The following is a 17,195-nucleotide window of genomic DNA, read 5'->3' on the forward strand; positions in this document are numbered from 1 at the left end:
ATATTTATGGGGTAAATAACCTAGCCTCCCCAGCAAAATAAGGTGAAGACATGGAAAATACTAAATTTACGGCATCTGAGCTCTGACATAATCCAATTAATCACTTAGTCTTGTGCATACAGAGCTCCATGTTTGGCTATGGTGAGTAGTAGAGTGGGAATAACACAGAGTGATCATTTACTGAGCATCTCTATGTGCCATGCTCTGGGCTTGATGCTGGGGATGTGACGGGGGAAAGAGCACACACCCAATTTCTTGTTTAAAGAATAACATTTATTGAGTGCTTACTAGAAGCTAGACACTCTTCTAAGTATTTTATATACTGTAGCTCTCTACTCTTCACAACAACACTATTACTAACTTATTTTTATAGATGAGGAAATGGAATCATAAAGAAACTAAGAGACTTATACAAGGTCACAGAGGCAGAAGCTGGAATTCAAACCTAGGTAGTCTAATTCTTAAAGTTCTGAATCACTGACTCACTAAATCATCCCAACAATATGAGGAGGTAAGTATTAATTCTATTTTACAGCTGAGAAGCTCAGAACTAAAATGAGCACACATTTGTGAATGAGAATGGGGATGTAATTTTGTCTCATCTAGGTTCTTAAATCTCCAAATGAGTTAAGGAAACTGCTGGTGCAAAAGAGGAGAAAGGGGAACATGAGGCTGGGGTTTCCCCTCTTCTTTCTTTTTTCCCTCCTCCTCCACCTTACATTCCTGAATACTACATTTAACATTCTACATCTTCCTGGATCTTCTAAGCAACTATCTCTCCCCAGAGTAGCCCTGTTTTTGGACCTCCTGTGCATTAGCATAGTGGAAGCTTGGTCAGCTCATCCTTGAGTTGTCTCAGTCCCACAGTCCACAGCTATCTTATCTCTGTCCACCTTCTGGCCCCTCAAGCCATAATTTTTGTTCTGGAAGCATCTTGGTCCAAAACTGTCCCCTATTATCTATGGGAAATAAGTATACTTCAGTTTTTAAATAAATATTTTTACAGGTTTCATTTGCATCTTTTTTTCCTTAAATTTTCAAAGTGAACATTACACCAGCAGGCTGTTCCTGAAAGACTGTTTTCTTCTTCTCTTTGGAGAGAGCAGCAAAAGTGTCCATATGTGCCAAGAAAGCAATGAAGGAGACAGGATACCAAGCCTTTCCCAACCCAGTCAGGTATAGATTTACTAGAATAAGCTTGAGAAGGAGGAGGTGCAAAACTGACCAATGATATGGTACTGTTGTTTACCCAGCACCTGTTCCCTGAGAAACCATTTTAGGAATCATCACCTTATTACACCCCAGCACCATCAGGGCCAATTTTTAGACATTTCACTGAGGTCACCAAAATAAAACAGTCTAGGCTAAGCACAAAACAGTTCCAAACTAGAAATGTCAAATTTCAAACAAGAAGCATTGCAAATAAACTTGAAATGAAAAAGAAAAAGTCCTAGTCAAAATCCCTCTGATTAAATGGTCTTGACCCAATCCTCATTCTTACTGTCTTTACTCTTTCTTTTTGTCTTTCTCTCTCTTTTCTGACATTAGCCTCTTGCTATCTTATAGCTACTTCATCCAGCTTCTCATCTATTCTAACTTTCAAGTTGGGGTAGGGGGGTGAATAGGGGTAACATGCCCTTTGCTCTTCTCCTATGCCCTTTTTACCACCACCACCTTAAAGCCCAAGGAAGCAAACCCGACTTACAGCTCCTCCTCCGTTGTAGCCCACTGCTGCCGCTGCTGTGTGGAATCCAGATCTTCTGCAATCTGGTTTGGGTGAGCTCTTCCATCTCTTGAGACATTTTGAGTGTCACAGCTAATGACACCACTGTCCACAAGGTACCGGGCCTCACTTCCTGTCTTGCTAACTGTCTCTTGTGTTGCTGTGGCTACAGCAGCAGGTGGACAGAGTTGGGACAGGGACATGAGCTGGACTTTTGAGTCCTCTGGCAGCCTTTGTCCAGCCTCCTCTCCTTTTTTTCTGGTCCTTGCCTGTCTTTGCTCCTGTATGTACCAGTGGGGGCTTGGATGCAGAGAGGGAGAGGTTAGGCAGAGGTCAGCAGAGGCCTCTGAACTTCAAGAGCTGTGTACATAGGAGATAAGTTCTTTCCAGCAAAGGAGGGCAGCCAGCAAGACCGACCAGGTCTGACCAGTCATTCCCTCCAATGAATACAGGACTAGTAGAGTATGCAAATAAAAGACCAAAGATCATGTGCTTACATCTCATGTAGGATAGGGAAGCAAAGGTGGTGGAGGCAGGTCTCAGCAGCTTTCACAGCTTTGAAATAAAATACAGGCCCAAGTAGAATGTCAAGTTTCAACCAGAATAAGAGATCCACATCAGAAATGTAAAGTTCCCAAATACGAATACACAGAGTTCCTACTGAAGAATTGAATATTTTGATCTAATAATCAAAGGCTCAAACTGGAAGTGGAACATTCACTGCCTTAGTGTCCTATTCTCCCTTACAAAGTGACATTGCAATACTTGTGTTCCCCTGAACTTTGCTGCCTTTTCTATTGCAGGGCCCCTACTAAAGTGTTCTGCCTGGGGCTCTCTTGGAGAGATGGGCACTATCTAATCAACTTTACGCTCTCTGCAGCCAAGGATAAATAAATCAGCATAAACCTGACACCTCTGGGAAGAGGAACAAATGCAGGCATTGCTGGGGGTGAGATGGCAAGCACTGCACACATGGTTGACAGCGGCCATCAGGTTCCCTAAGGAGAAAGGCATTGTTATCTGATTCAGAACTTGGCTAAAGGTTTTTGTGCTAAAACTTTAGGAATGGAGGTTTAGGATGAAGGCTGCAGCAGGCTAACTGTGGGGAGCAGGGAGCAGTGACCTTAAAGTAGGACATCCCACCCAGATGTCTCTACTTTACCCTCCTTCTCCCTTCGTTGTATTTTTAAGTGTAGAACTCATCTAAAGGCACAGCTTACCTGGAAGATGTCCAAGTATGCTCTTACTTCATTCTTTTGCAACCTTCCCACCCCCTATGAGCCTCCAGTGATTGGCTACAAGGAAGTTCAACTTTCTTCTATTGAGCTGGGCGATGCAGGGGCAATATCTTGGGGATAGAAACCTCCAATCCCTGCCCTCCAATGTTCTTAGTTCCACTTTGCCTTTTAAGAAGTTCTTTAAAATACATTCTGTGTCCTAGTCTACACAAGGGTTAGATTTCCTTGAGTTGTTGTGTATAAATCATACTTAACTTTCAATACATTTTAGAGCCTGCCCATGTAAATGAGTCTACTGAGGCAGTGGATCACAGTAGTAAAGACCAACAGGCTCTTGGAGCCATACTACCTGAGTGGAATCCCAATTCTGCCCCTTATTATGGGACCGAGGGTAGAAGACAGCTTCTCAGTGTCTCAGTTTTTCATCTGATAAGAGTACCTACCGCCTATGGTTGTTGAAGATTCAACATGTTAATACATATAAAGCAACCTGGGAAAGCTCAATATATATCAGCTAACACTGTGATTCCCTTTGTGAAGTAAATAATCAATCAGCTCTTTGACAAATCTAATGTTGAGCATACAGGAAACACTTGGTAAAGGAAATTTACATTATGACAAAGTGTAAACATTTATAATAAATAAAGAGCTCCTACCAATCAACTAGAAAGATGAATTCACTTTTACTTTTTTAGTTTTGTGAAACCCCTTAGAAATTGTTTTGTTTAACCCTCTCAGGTAAGAAATTAGAGGCCTAGAGAGGGGAAGTATCTTTCTAAGGTCTTGTAGCAAGTAAGTCACCAAGTCAGAAATGGAACATTGGGCACCTGATTTCTCTCAGTCCAGGGGCTTTTCTTTGGTTAATTGATCAATCTAGCATGATTTAAGAATGTGGTCTTCCATATTCGTTCAGAACCTTTAGAATCTCAGAACTAGGCTTTGAAAGGTATATAACTCTCTTAATTCTAATAAGTCTCAATAAATATCACTCTGCTAGTGCTAATAGCCTTAGTAACTCTTTACATATGTGTTTTTCCATGCTCCACAAAGCAGTAACATATTTTTTATCCTAGTTGCTCCTTGCAAACATTCTCACTAGCTTCACAGAAAAACTGAGGTCTATGGAGGTGAAGGGGCTTGTCTAAGGTAATCAGATCAGTCACATGAACTCAGTTCTATTTACAATTTTGTTCTCATGATCCTGCCAAGAGGCTGAAAGATAATTTTAGCAGTAGGAAATCTGATATAAGAGGCTAGCGGGCTTTTGGCAAGGTCTGACATGGTAAATCTAAGGTCCAATTTTGACAACCCAACTTAAAACTGCCTAGCTGGAATATTTATTTATTTATTTATTTATTTATTTATTTATTTATACCACTGTTCTGGTCCTAGAAGCAGGAGAACAAAACAAGCTTTATGGAACAACCTTAGCCTGGCTCTTGTCAATCATGTTCCGACCTACCTCTCCAGTAATGTATTTCTTCAGGCCCCCATGTTTAAACTACAATGGTTGACTCACTGGTCAAAGTATAAAACATATGTGTTATTTTTTTGTGTGTGTGTGTGTCTGGGCCTTTGATTAGCCTGGAATGCCTTCTCTTACCTTCCATTCTCAATGAAATAAAACTCACTTTTCAAGGCCCAGTTCATTGTTCAATTTTTGGGGAAGCATTGCCTGTATCCTCAGGGCAGGTTTTGTTGTTGGTTCTCATATTATCTATATGCTTCCATCTACCTGAGCAAGTATCCACTTGTGTTTTACTGGTCTACTTCCCTACTAGACTGTGAGATCCTTGTGAATGGGAACTGGATCTTAGTTTTTTATGTTCTGTGTTTCTAGTGTCCAGCTAAGGCCTTAGTACAGAGGAGACATTTGCTCAATGACTCTTTGTATAGTCTACATCTCTTTGCCCTAAATAAGATGAACATGTGAACAAATAATTCATTCAACAAGGTAAATGTTATATAGGGAACTATGCAGGGTAGAGGTAATAGCTTGGTCTGAAGATAGAAAATGGCATCTAGAAAGTTTCTTAACCTTGAATGGGACAGACAGAATAAATAAGAGAGTCTTTCCTGAAATGGTCCAATTAACTGATTTAAGAACAAAGGTTTAATCAGTACCAGAGTCTCACTCAAGACCAAAAGTTGAGCCACCAATTCTAAAATGGGGTTAACTCTGGGAAGGAAAAGCATAGTGTGACTTCTTGAGGCCCACAAATCCTGACCACCCTCCCAAAGTACAAGGTACTTCCAAAGTACAAGGTATGTTAGAGAATCCTATTAAAAGCAGTATTAAGATAGGACTTATAGATATCAAAATCACCAGTGGGGTTTCCCTATTGGTAATTCAGAGTATATGGATATGAATGTATTTATGGGATGTTAGAGTATAGAGGGGAGACTGGCCACATGCTTACAGGTCAGATGCCTATATGTAGTTTCTGGTCTTCTGTGGCAGCAGCTTAGCATCTACTCTTTTTTTACATCCTGCCTTGGCCTACCATCTCCCACTATTTTCAGCCCCATGCCTTGGGTCCAAGGTTTACTGCATCTTAGTTCTAGGAGTGGCTCTTTTTACAGACCATAGTCTCTCAGGGAGAAGAGCAGCTAGATTGTTGTGGGTGGTATTGCCTATTGAGGCTACAGAAAAAGCAGGATAATTAATGTCAGTCAGAGCATAGAAGTCCTGAAATGTCTCCAAAGAGTTTTGGTTCCTGTCCTTCCACTCCTCTTCACCTTGAGACAATCCTCTAAGGGAAGTAGTCTAAAGATTTCAATTCTATTTTAGTGAGGAGGCTACTGAAGCTCAGAGAAGCTAAAAAGCTTGTTCAAAGCGCCAAAGCAAACCAGCTCTATCTCATACATCAGGGGAAGTATATAATCTTCACCATCCAGTTCATTCAAAACTGAAGTAGACCAAGTGAGGAGACTTCTGAAGGCACTCGGGAACTACCCTTTGGGCCAGTGTCCCACAAAGATAGAGCAGAAAGATATAGATGATAGTAGATAGATATAGATAACATCTTTTCCCCAACTCTCCCACACCCTTTAATGCACACATCAAGTGACCACCTATGCAAAACAAGACAACAAAAAACAAAAACAACAAACAAACAAAAATCCCAAACCCCCCAAAAAATTTTCACACAGCCTAAAGAACAGATTTGGATTTGTGTAACACTTTTTCCTCTGTTTCACCTACCTGTTCTACTAGAGGATTTTTCTTCCATTGCTAATTATCCAACACGCAGTCCTCTTCTACTTACACCCCCCAAGCAGATCCAGTGGATGGCGTTAAAGAGGGAGCCTGGAGCCTTTCGTTGGTTCCCTGGGAAAGCTGGGGAAGTACCCTTGGTTAGAGGGATGTGTGCGTGCTCTGTTGGAATATCAGCTGTTGTAGTTGCCAAAGAAGTTCCTGAGCCACATGGAGCCTTTTCTCTTCAAGCTAACCATGTGTTCACCTTGCCCCAAAGGTCAGAACTAATATTATCAAGCCACTGCAGAATGGGGAAATTAAAACCAGCAACTGACAGGCAAGATCTGTATTTCCTTGGGCTAAGTTTCAGATTGTTCTTTAGTATAAGTGGGCACGATTCCTTACTGGAAAGTGATTTGGCAATATGAGGCATGAGCAATAAAAAGATTCATTTCCTTTGTCCTAGTTATTCTACTCCTGGGACTTAATCCTGAACCAATAACCACCAAAGCACAAAAAAGTTCAAAACACTAAATTTTTAATTATAATTGCAGAGCTATTTTCTTTTGGGAACAACTGGAAGGTAATCTTTAAGTCCTCAAGGAAGAAAGACAGCTCTTTAGGTCTTTACTGCAGACATTGAGGATGATGAATTTAAAGCTATAAAATTCTGGGGGAAAATAATTATGCTGTAATTCTGGGTAAGGAACCTAAGGATGCAAAGTTATGCTTTTCAAAAGTTGGGCATTGGATATATCTATTATTTCTATTTTTGTGTTCTCAAAAACAAGTATCAATCTGTTGGTGCTCTTGCTATTGTCCTTTGTTCCTTCAATAAATATTTATTGATTCCTCTAATATGTTATCCCCTATACTAGGGGATGGGATGGTACTAACAAGTTGAATCAGACATGTTCATTGCTCTCAAGTTGTTGGCAATCTAGTGACAGAAATAAAAATCAATGGTGGTTGTGCAAGGTTATGTGTTTTGTGACAGAATGGACCATAGGGTGTGTATCGGGGGTGGGGGGTTAGAGGAAAGGATCTAAGTGGAGAGATGCTTGGTGAGAAAAAACTCCAGAAAATATTACTTGAGCTGATTAAGATAGGGGTTAAATGCTGACTCTTATCACTTCTCTGGGACTGGAGTGAAAATTCACTCAACCTCTCTTACTTAGTTTTAATGCCTCTTAAAGGGTCCTGAGAATGAAATGAGGTAATACATATGGAAAAGCCATTGGCTACACTGAGAAACAGTACTGTTTTGGAGCGTGGATAGCTCACTTAAATTCTCTGGGCCTCAATTTTACTTATCTGAGAAACAGAGCCAAGAGAATTTATGTGTCAAGCCATGTCCTTAGGGATGCTATAAGGCTCAAGACAAAGGCTTACAGGAAGGCTTGGGACAGCCTCTTTCCTTCCACTTTCCCCACCCAATAAAGCCAAAGGCCTTTTCCTAAATCTTAATCTACTACTAGAGCGTCTCTTAGTGCTCCTTCCTGCGACGGCAAAGTTTCCTTTGCGTGTGCCCCCTCCCCTCCGGAGCAAACACAGTTACGTCAGGTACTCCCAGGGCGCCAGCGCCACAGCTCTCTGCTCAGTAGCAGGGCGAGCTGTCACTTTGGAGGAGGAGCTTCGGTGGCTGCGCAGTTCCGTTCAAGGTTTCTCTGCTTAAAAGTGGCGAAATTCCATTTGTAAGTAATCGAAAGCACCAAATGCCCTTTCCAGCAGAACAGAAACACAGTCAGACTACCGTACGAGGGCTCAAGCGCGGTGGGAGAACCAAGACCCCAACTGGAGGCCTAGCTCCCGCCCACTTCATTCTTCCTAGGCGTCTGCACCGCCCTCTTCTTCAGCTTCCGCTCCTCCAGCCAATGGGAACTAAGGGGTCGAAGCCCCGCCTCTAGTAGCGCGCTAAAGAACGCCTGCGCAAGTGCGCGCGAAGGCTGGACCTGGCGGATTTGGGCGCGTTCTGCAGTTTTCTTATGCCAACTTTCGGAGCAGGCTGGGAGGCGTTAGCGGTTTGCTGTTAAGATGTTGCGCGTGGTGAGCTGGAACATTAATGGGATCCGTAGCCCTCTGCAAGGGGTGCTTTACGAGGAGCCCAACAACTGTACCGCCATGGCCATGGCGGGCATTTTGGACAAGTTGGACGCTGACATCCTCTGTCTTCAGGAGACCAAAGTGACCAGTGAGAGCTCAAGAATACAGGACCCCTGCCATATTTTCCCCTTTCTGCTAATTTTTGCCCTTTGCTCTATCTCATTTCACTTTTCCATTTCTATATCTTTGGAGTCCTCCCGTTAGGTCCTGTTCATCTCCTGTCCTCAGGAGAACCTTAATCCCCGCCCCCTTGCAAACTCCATCCTCGCTCATATTCTCTAATGTACACGCATTCTCCCACCCCGGCTCAGCCACTCCAATTTCTGTCCACCTCCCACACTGCCCGTTTCTCACTTCCAAGTCAGACTCCCAATTCCACTCTTGCTCCCAGCTCAGATCCTTGAATTCCCACCCTATCTTTACCCCAATATCAGACTGCCTAATTTCCTCCTTTTTTACACATTAAAATCAGATCTCTGGTTCCTCCTAATCTCTAGTCCCATCCCTCCTTCCCTGTTGAGAGCCTTTCAGCATTTTTACCTCCTGTCCCATCCCAAGCTTAGTCCTCCTAATTCCCTCTCCTTCCCACCGGTATCCCACCCCCAGCTCACTCTCCTGATTCTTTCCCTTCCCCATGCACTCCCTTCTGAGACTCCCTAAATACATTTCCTTCCATCTCCAGTTCGGGCCCTCTAATTTCCTCTCCTACCTCGCACCCCCCAGCTCAGATTTCCAGTTTCCTCTCCCATATCCCCATTTCTCACCCCAACTCCCTCCTGTCACCTAGTCACCTCCATCCTCCCACCTAATTGTCCACCTCCTATTCTGTAGTTCCCTTCTTCTAATTCTAATATAAATTCCCTTTCTAGTCCCCACATTTTTAGCTCGTTCTCTAATCGTAGATACTTTGTTTTCTCTTCTAACTCTGACTCTGATGTGTACAAGGGATTAGCCTACAACTGTAATTCCAAACCTTAGTATGTCCTGGGTCTTAGTTTTATCTCTGACATAATTTTACATCTTTTTTTTCCAGGGGATGTGCTGACAGAGCCCCTGGCTATCATTGAGGGCTATAACTCCTATTTCAGCTTCAGCCGCAACCGTAGTGGCTATTCCGGTAAATGATGTTTCTGGGGACTTTAAATTAGTGATGAAAGCAGGTAGGGTTTCCAATATTTGATGAGAAGGTAATAAGAAACGTAGGCTTTTAGTCCTCAGAGCTAAAACTCGATAAAAATATGTATAAAATTTTATGTATAAAATTATTGTTGGACATCAGAAGCACAATGGTGTGGTGATTAACTGTATGAGCTCTGGAGACAGACTGCCTAGGTTTAAATCCTAGCTTACTTACTAGTTGTACCCTCTGGCAAGTTAACTTTTTTATGCCTCAGCTATAAAATGGGGAAAATACTTACCTCCTAGGGCAATTATAAATATTAAACTAATTAGTCCAGATGATAATGATAGCTAACACCTGTTGAACACTTAGCATGTATTTGTGTACAACACTTAGAATATGTGCTGTTGTAGATGAAGGGATTAAGACTTCAGGATTTGAATAGACTTTCCCCAGATTCTCAGGAGCCATCAATAACCTTTGAGTTGGGAGAGAAGTTAATATAGCCACACTTGATGAAGATGACTCAGTTGACCTGTGTCAGGGCAACAGGCTGTTGGATGCCAGGCCTGGTCACAGTACCCTGTCTGTCTCCAGGTGTAGCCACCTACTGTAAGGACAGCGCTACCCCAGTGGCTGCTGAAGAAGGCCTGAGTGGCCTACTTGCCACTCAGAATGGGGACGTGGGTTGCTATGGAAACATGGATGAGTTCACCCAAGAGGAGCTTCGGGCTCTGGATAACGAGGGCCGGGCCCTCCTCACACAGCACAAGATCCGGTAATAGCTCACTTTCCCCTGTCACTAAGCACTGTTGGTTCGACTCTGAGTGTGGTGATTCTGAGGCTAGCTAGCCTTTATAAACATGCATTCACCATGGAAAACTTCCCAATCTTTCCTTTCCTGGACTCTAGTCCTAGCTGGGTTACTCATTAACCTTGCACAAATTATGTCCCCTGTGAGCCTTGAGTTCCCCATCTCTACAGTAGGGGCACAGCTGGGAGGTCCAGCTCTCTGGTTATGACAGGTACACCAAAAGCAACTGAGCCTAGGCTGAACTTATTGCCCCAAGATGCTCTCATTCTGTGTCCTGTCTTTGTGAATGGCAGCACTATCCCCTGGTTTAGCTGGGTGTCATACTAGATGTCTCTCATCTTGGCATCCACAGTCAGTCCCCAGGTCCTGTGCATGCCGATTCCCTGTGCATTCATGTCTTTTTGTCCCTTTCCTTTGCACCCATCCCACAGACAGCCATTAAGTGGAAGCCACATGGTATGGGAAGGAGGGACTTGAAAATGACTCTTTTCTTGGGGTGGGTTCTCTTCTCTGCAGCACATGGGACGGAAAGGAGAAGATCTTGACCATAATCAATGTGTATTGCCCCCACGCTGACCCTGGGAAGCCTGAGCGTTTGGCTTTTAAGATGCGCTTCTATCGCTTGCTGCAGATCCGAGCAGAAGCCCTCCTGGCAGCTGGCAGGTACGGCAGGCCTGGGAAGCAAGGCTTCCTTGAGTTTGTCTTGTGTGCCCAGCTCTATGTCAGACTCCATTGGAAGGGATATGGGATCTTTTTCATTTGAGGTTTTTTTTATAGCCTAGTTGTAGACACCAGCATGCCTACCTGATTAGACCCAGCTCTTTAAGAGCTGAGAGGACCAGGTAAAGTGACACAAATATGGGTTTTATACTCAGATACCTCTGAGCACCTAGCCTGGCTCTTCCTCTTACTCACTGTGAGCCCCAAGGCTAGTACTACCTCTGTTTTCTCTTTTGTCAAATGCATGTATGAATCCTTACCTCACAGAATAGTTTTAAGCATGAAATGAGATGAGGAATATAAAGTTCCTGGGAGAAAATAATATATGTTATCCCAGGAAGGGACAGGAAGATGAGGGTGGGTTAGAGTAATCCATGGATGCTTCCTAGAAGTGGTATGTGAGCTCAACTTTGAAGGCCCAGAAAAATACCATTAGGTGGAGATTAGTCCGACAGTCATGCCAAAGGCAACTGTCATTTTTGGAGATCAGAACTGAGTTGGTCAAAAGTAAAAGGCAGGCCCTGGCCGGTTGGCTCAGTGGTAGAGCATCGGCCTGGCGTGCGGGGGGGGGGGGGGGGACCCGGGTTCGATTCCCAACCAGGGCACATAGGAGAAGCGCCCATTTGCTTCTCCACCCTCCCGTCCTTCCTCTCTGTCTCTCTCTTCCCCTCCCGCAGCCAAGGCTCCATTGGAGCAAAGATGGCCTGGGCGCTGGGGATGGCTCCTTGGCCTCTGCCCCAGGCGCTAGAGTGGCTCTGGTCGCGGCAGAGCGTCGCCCGGGGCGTGCCGGGTAGATCCCGGTCGGGTGCATGCGGGAGTCTGTCTGACTGTCTCTCCCCGTTTCCAGCTTCAGAAAAATACAAAAAAAAAAGTAAAAGGCAGCAAGTTCATGATAAGAGTGGAGAGGTAAGCTGTTATGAGTTGTTGGCCTTTACCTTGGCCTCCATTTGGGAGGTGGCGTATTTGAGCTCTTGAGCCTAGGAGAAAGTAATTGGGCCAGGACTACTGCTTCCCTGTCTTGAATGTCCATTTGACAATTCCACCTTTATATTTTTCAGCCATGTGATCATTCTGGGTGACCTGAACACAGCCCACCGCCCCATTGACCACTGGGATGCAGCCAACCTGGTAAGGTTCCTTCTAGGTCCCTGACCTTAGTTCTGACTATTGTTCTGTTCAGCCAGCCAACCAATACTGGGTTTTTTTGGCCCAGGGACAGCTTCCTTCATAAAAAAGCAGAACTCTGAAATACTGTTCTCAAAGTACTGAGGATTGTTTATTCAATAGACATTACTGATCCTACCCTTGGCCTGGCCATGAGTCACATTCTAGGAACCCAGTTACCACTCATTTTCTGACTCTTGGCTCCTCAGAGCTCTCAGCATGGTGGTAGGCTATGGACACATGACCAGCCAATTATAGAATGGTGTCTTCAAGACTGAGGCAGAGATGGCAGCCCCGGCAGCTAGGCAGCTCAGAAATGGGATCCCTGGGCCAGCCTGGACAGGGCAGACATCTGAAAATGTCTGAATCTTAAAAGATGAGTAGACTAGAGCTTTGGGATGAGGGGAGCAAAGCATTCTAGTATGAAAAAAAGGGCTGCAAGTTGAGAATTTGTCTGATGTGCATAGGGAACTGCCAGTCCCATTCTTATTAGGGGATGACATAGGAAGAAAGATGGGTGGCAGAAGAGATGGGGCTGCTTTGGGAGCCAGATTTCAAGGTCCTTGGACGTCATATTGCCTTGATCATTTTCCTAATACACTATGTCTCCTGCTCATGAACCTTCAGTACCTCCCTTTTACCTCCGTGATGCAGAGAAAACATATAGGCCTGGTTTCAAGGCTCTTTCTGGTCTGTGTCCAGTCTCTATTTTTATCTTTAGTCCCCCTACACACTGTGTCCACTGCAGACGGCTCACCTGTCTGCACATTGAAAAGTTATTCTGATTTTGGCTTTTCTCACTCTACCCTTGGTGGGCCTCTCCTCCCTTCTGTCTTTTTTCTTGTCTGAACCTCTTATTTCTGAGTCCCTTTAGGCCAGTGGTTCTCAACTCCTGACAGCACATTAAAACAAGGAACTTTTGCCAAAAAATATCAATACTTTGACCAGTTAAATCAGAAATTGTTGGGTGTGGGGCTTGGGTAGCAGTATGTTTTAAAAGCTCCCAGGCTGATTTTATTGTACAGTCAGGTTTGAGAACCTCCGTCCTACAATCTACAAGCCAGTTCCCCTCTTACTTTGCCTTATGAGTGTGGGCTGGGGCAGGGGATCAATATCTTACGCTGGCACAGTTCACGGCACCACTGAGCTTGTCTCAAAGGAGGGGCTGTAAGGGAGAGTGCTTGATTGGTTTGCAGAAGAGCCGCATAAACATAGATGTGGCTCCCAGCTTAGCAAATGAGCAGAAATGAGACAATGGTGGTGGTGTGGTAGGGAAGGGAGTGTGTACTACAAAGTATGAACCTTCCATCCTCCCTGTTTTATTCCTCATTGGGCATTCATTCAGACTGTTCTTTTTACTTCCTATAATAGTGTCATATACCTTTATCCCTTCTCTCCTTAGTTCAGAACTATCCTAGATCCAAGTGTACCCCTACCTTCTTTCTTCCAGGAAAAACGAACTAATGGTATCAAATCACATGACAAACATTGTACAAAGTAGCAGAGTGTGTCCACTTCCCACAAAACCTTCTAATCTCATCTCCCAAAATGGCACCATCCCCTTGGTTGCTCTAACCAGAAGCCTGGGAACTGGGTTACTGTTGTCCTTCCCTTCTCCCACCCTCCCCACATTTAGTTGATCAGCGTGTACTGGAGATTCTAGCACCAAATCATCTCTATATTTTCCGTCTCCTCTGGTACAACTCTAGTCTAAGTGACCGTCATCTCTTCCTTATATAAACTACAATAGTTATCTCCAGCTGGTATTCTGACCCCTAGTTTGGTCTCCCCTCAGGTTTTTGGGTACACTGTCCCTTCCCTCCGCAGCTTCAACACAGAGGCTGTTCTCTTAATTTGTAACACCCTCTGCCTGGATTATTCCCGCTCGGTCTTTACTTTTCTGCTCCAGATTATTTCCTAAAAGTCTCATTAGTTCCCAGAACATCAAGTTCGTAGTTTGTCCCCAGCATCATATCTTGCACATGATCGTTGTTCTTTGAACATCTGTTGCATTGAATAAGTGGGGGAGTGGATAGGATGGATGGATGAATTGGGGTGCAGAATCCCTGGAGCCCCTCAGCTAAAGAGTGAGGGGTGGTCAGTGAGAGCTTTGACGCAAGATAAGCCAAACAGTACCAAAGGGTTTAAATGAAAAGGCAGCAGTCTTAACTCCTAGCCCCAGCCCTACTTTTTAGAGGCAGTCACTTTTAGCTTCCTATTTTCCATTCTTTTGGTGAGCAGTTCTAAGAATTGCTTTGATTAAGCAAACAACAAATCAGTAAGGATGGAATTTGAATGCGAGCTCTGCCAGTGCTGGGCTGCGTGACCTTGAGCAGTAGTCGTTGGAACAACCACGGGTTTTGTTAGTTAGTTAGTTAGTTAGTTAGTTAGTTAGTTTGTTTGCTTGTTTTAGCGAGAGAGCCAGGGGAGAGGAACATACAGAAAGGGAGAGAGGCCTGACCAGGTGGTGGCGCAGTACATAGAGCATTGGACTGGGATGCAGAGGACCCAACTTCGAAACCCCAGGGTCACCAGCTTGTGCATGGGTTCATCTGGTTTGAGCAAGGTCGCTGGCTGCAGCAAGGGGTCACTCGGTCTGCTGTGGGCCCCGGTCAAGGCACATATGAGAAAGCAATCAATGAACAACTAAGGTGCCACAATGAAGAATTGATTCTCATCTCTCTCCCTTCCTGTCTGTCTGACCCCATCTGTCCCTCTCTCTATCTCTGTCACACAAAAAAAGAGAGATGAGGAGTATCAACTTGTAATTGCAGCACTTTAGTTGCTCATTGATTACTTTCTCATATGGGTCTTGACCTGTGGTCTCCAGCCAAGCCAGTGACCCCTTGTTCAAGCCAATGACCTTGGGCTCAAGCCAGTGACCATGGGGTCATGTCTGTGATCCCACACTCGAGCTGGCGACCCCATGCTAAAGAGAGAGGTAAATGGGGGATGGAGAGGGAGAGAGACATTGATTTGTTGCTCCACTCGTTTATGCATTACTTGGTTGATTCATGTATGTGCCGTGATCTGGGCTCAAACCTGCAACCTTGGCTTATTGGGATGATGCTTCAACCAAATGAGCTACCTGGCGAGGGCACAACCACATTTTCTTGTCTCTAAAATGAAACAGTCTAAGTCCCTTCCAGTTCCAGGCATCCAGTTCTGCCTCTCTTTATCCCCCTCCCCCTTCCCCAGGAATGCTTTGAAGAGGACCCAGGACGCAAATGGATGGATGGCTTGCTCAGTAACCTGGATTGCCAGGCTGGGTCCCAGGTAGGAGCCTTTGTTGACAGCTACCGCTGTTTCCAGCCAAAGCAGGAGGGAGCCTTTACCTGCTGGTCGACAATCACTGGTGCCCGCCCTCTGAACTATGGCTCCCGGATTGACTATGTGCTGGGGGACAGGACCCTGGTCATAGACACATTCCAGGCCTCCTTCTTGCTGCCTGAAGTGATGGGCTCTGACCATTGTCCTGTGGGTGCAGTATTGAGTGTGTCTTGTGTGCCAGCAAAACAGTGCCCACCTCTTTGCACCCGCTTCCTCCCCGAGTTTTCAGGCACCCAGCTCAAGATCCTTCACTTCCTAGTTCATCACAAAGAAGATCCTGTGTTCAAGCAGTCAGCGCTGCCGCTCAGTGGTCAAACCCAAGTACGCCAAAACAAAGCCCGCGTGCGCTCAACCAGGCCTCGGCCAAGTCAGGCTGGCTCCAGTAAAGGCCAAAAAAACCTGATGAACTACTTCCAGCCATCCTACAGCTGTCCCCAGGCTTTGCCTAAGTTGGAGACGCCTAGCCTGGGTGCCCTTGCAACCCCAAAGATTCCAGAAGACGAGGTGATGGTCAAAATGGTGGAAGTGCAGGCCAAGGCTTCAGAGGCCAAGGATGAGAAGGAGGTACGGGCCTTGTTCTGGAAGTCTGTGCTGGGCGGCCCCTTGCCCATGCCCCTCTGTGGGGGCCACAGGGAGCCATGTGTGATGCGAACTGTGAAGAAGCCAGGACCCAACCTGGGCCGTCACTTCTACATGTGTTCTAGGCCTCGGGGTCCTCCCACTGACCCCTCTTCCCGCTGCAACTTCTTCCTCTGGGGCAGGCCCAGCTGAACCAGCCCGGCCCTAGGGATGTCTGGCACGGTCAACTCTGTACGTGATCTGAGGCCAGCACCTTCCTAAGCTGCCACCTCCTCCCCCAAGACTTCCTTCCCCTCCTCCTTCACCTTCCTCAAGGATTCTTCTGTTTCCTCTTTTCCTCCTCTAAGGCCTTTCTTCCTCGCCTTCCTGCCTAGCTCCTCGTTGGTGAGTTTCTTGTGCCTTAATGCTGCAGCCCAGTCCCCTGCCCCACTTCCCACCTTCCTGTAAGAAATACACAGGAATCAGTTGCTCCAGGAAAATTTAAAACCTTTCTTTCCTTGCTGGGAAATGTATCTGCCTAAATAAAGTCTGTGTCTGTGTTTTAAGTGCACCATGTCATTTTAACATTTTGGATATGCTCCATGAGATGTTATTCAAATACAGGGTTTGCAATTGGCTGTAGCCTGATGATGTAACTCAGGAAGAGGGGAGGAAGGAGCAGGAGTGCTCACCATAAAGGCCTCTGTTGAGTTCTAGGAGTTTCCTGCACTGCTGAGGTTGGCTCAGCAAAGGAGGTGGGTGTGGTGTAACAGAAAGCTCAAGTGGTCCTTGTAATTCCCAACTGGTATGTCCAACAGCTGCCATAAATGGGTTGTAGGGTAGAAAGAAACGTGTCTTTCAGCTCTAGAGTTGCCAGGCAGGGTTAAGAATTGCCCAAATATCAGGAAAGATCACCTCATAGACAAGTATTAGTTTGCCTGATTGTGTCATGCAAATGTTTTCAGTGTGCTGTGAATTGGCAAGGTTGGGAGCTTTGCCTTGAACAGGTTGCTTGCTATAGTCAAGCCTCTTTCTTGTCTTATAAAGTGGGGCTAGTAAGTCCTGTTCTATAAGGTGTGGGAAGGACAGATTAAGGAGGAGGACATCTGTTCCTTCTCCTGGAAAATACCTCGGAAGTTCTGGGGAACTACTCTCCAGGCAGTCTGGTATGAACTGACTCCTCCTGGCTTCAGGGGCTACCTGAAGCCTAGGATTCCAGGTCCAGT

The 17,195-nt window shown here is 45.3% G+C and overlaps 2 protein-coding genes across 7 annotated transcripts in view; one reads left to right on the forward strand and one right to left on the reverse strand.

Moving 5' to 3' along the window:
• Positions 1–6,393, reverse strand: part of PFKFB1 (6-phosphofructo-2-kinase/fructose-2,6-biphosphatase 1) — a 91,173-nt gene extending 84,780 nt beyond the window's left edge. The window contains exon 1 of one of the 5 annotated variants that reach the window (XM_066250257.1): positions 6,167–6,393. In XM_066250257.1, coding sequence (XP_066106354.1) covers positions 6,167–6,194 — 28 coding nt within the window. In that variant the 5' untranslated portion in view covers positions 6,195–6,393. Of the gene's footprint in view, positions 1–1,705; positions 2,052–6,166 lie in introns of those variants that run through there. The other 4 variants (XM_066250260.1, XM_066250259.1, XM_066250256.1 and 1 more) reach the window with 4 other exon arrangements.
• Positions 6,394–8,057: 1,664 nt separating this feature from the next.
• On the forward strand, positions 8,058–16,534 carry APEX2 (apurinic/apyrimidinic endodeoxyribonuclease 2). 2 transcript variants are annotated; one of them, XM_066250001.1, is made up of 6 exons: positions 8,058–8,351; positions 9,297–9,380; positions 9,981–10,161; positions 10,714–10,860; positions 11,976–12,045; positions 15,280–16,534. In XM_066250001.1, exons 1-6 carry the CDS (start codon positions 8,195–8,197, stop codon positions 16,180–16,182), a joined length of 1,542 nt encoding a protein of 513 aa, XP_066106098.1. In that variant the 5' UTR covers positions 8,058–8,194; the 3' UTR covers positions 16,183–16,534. The 2 variants fall into 2 exon arrangements, with proteins under 2 accessions (XP_066106098.1, XP_066106100.1); XM_066250003.1 differs by having other exon boundaries at positions 8,065–8,206.
• The last annotated feature ends 661 nt before the right edge of the window (positions 16,535–17,195 follow it).

This window comes from Saccopteryx bilineata, chromosome X, assembly GCF_036850765.1.
Source record: "Saccopteryx bilineata isolate mSacBil1 chromosome X, mSacBil1_pri_phased_curated, whole genome shotgun sequence".
Classification (NCBI taxonomy): Eukaryota; Metazoa; Chordata; class Mammalia; order Chiroptera; family Emballonuridae; genus Saccopteryx; species Saccopteryx bilineata.

Coding starts and splice junctions, on each gene's coding strand:
- APEX2 (XM_066250001.1), top strand. CDS start 8,195: ATGTTGCGCGTGGTGAGCTGGAACATTAATGGGATCCGTAGCCCTCTG. Junction 10,162..10,713: donor CTCACACAGCACAAGATCCG/GTAATAGCTCAC, acceptor TCTTCTCTGCAG/CACATGGGACGGAAAGGAGA. Junction 10,861..11,975: donor GCCCTCCTGGCAGCTGGCAG/GTACGGCAGGCC, acceptor TATATTTTTCAG/CCATGTGATCATTCTGGGTG.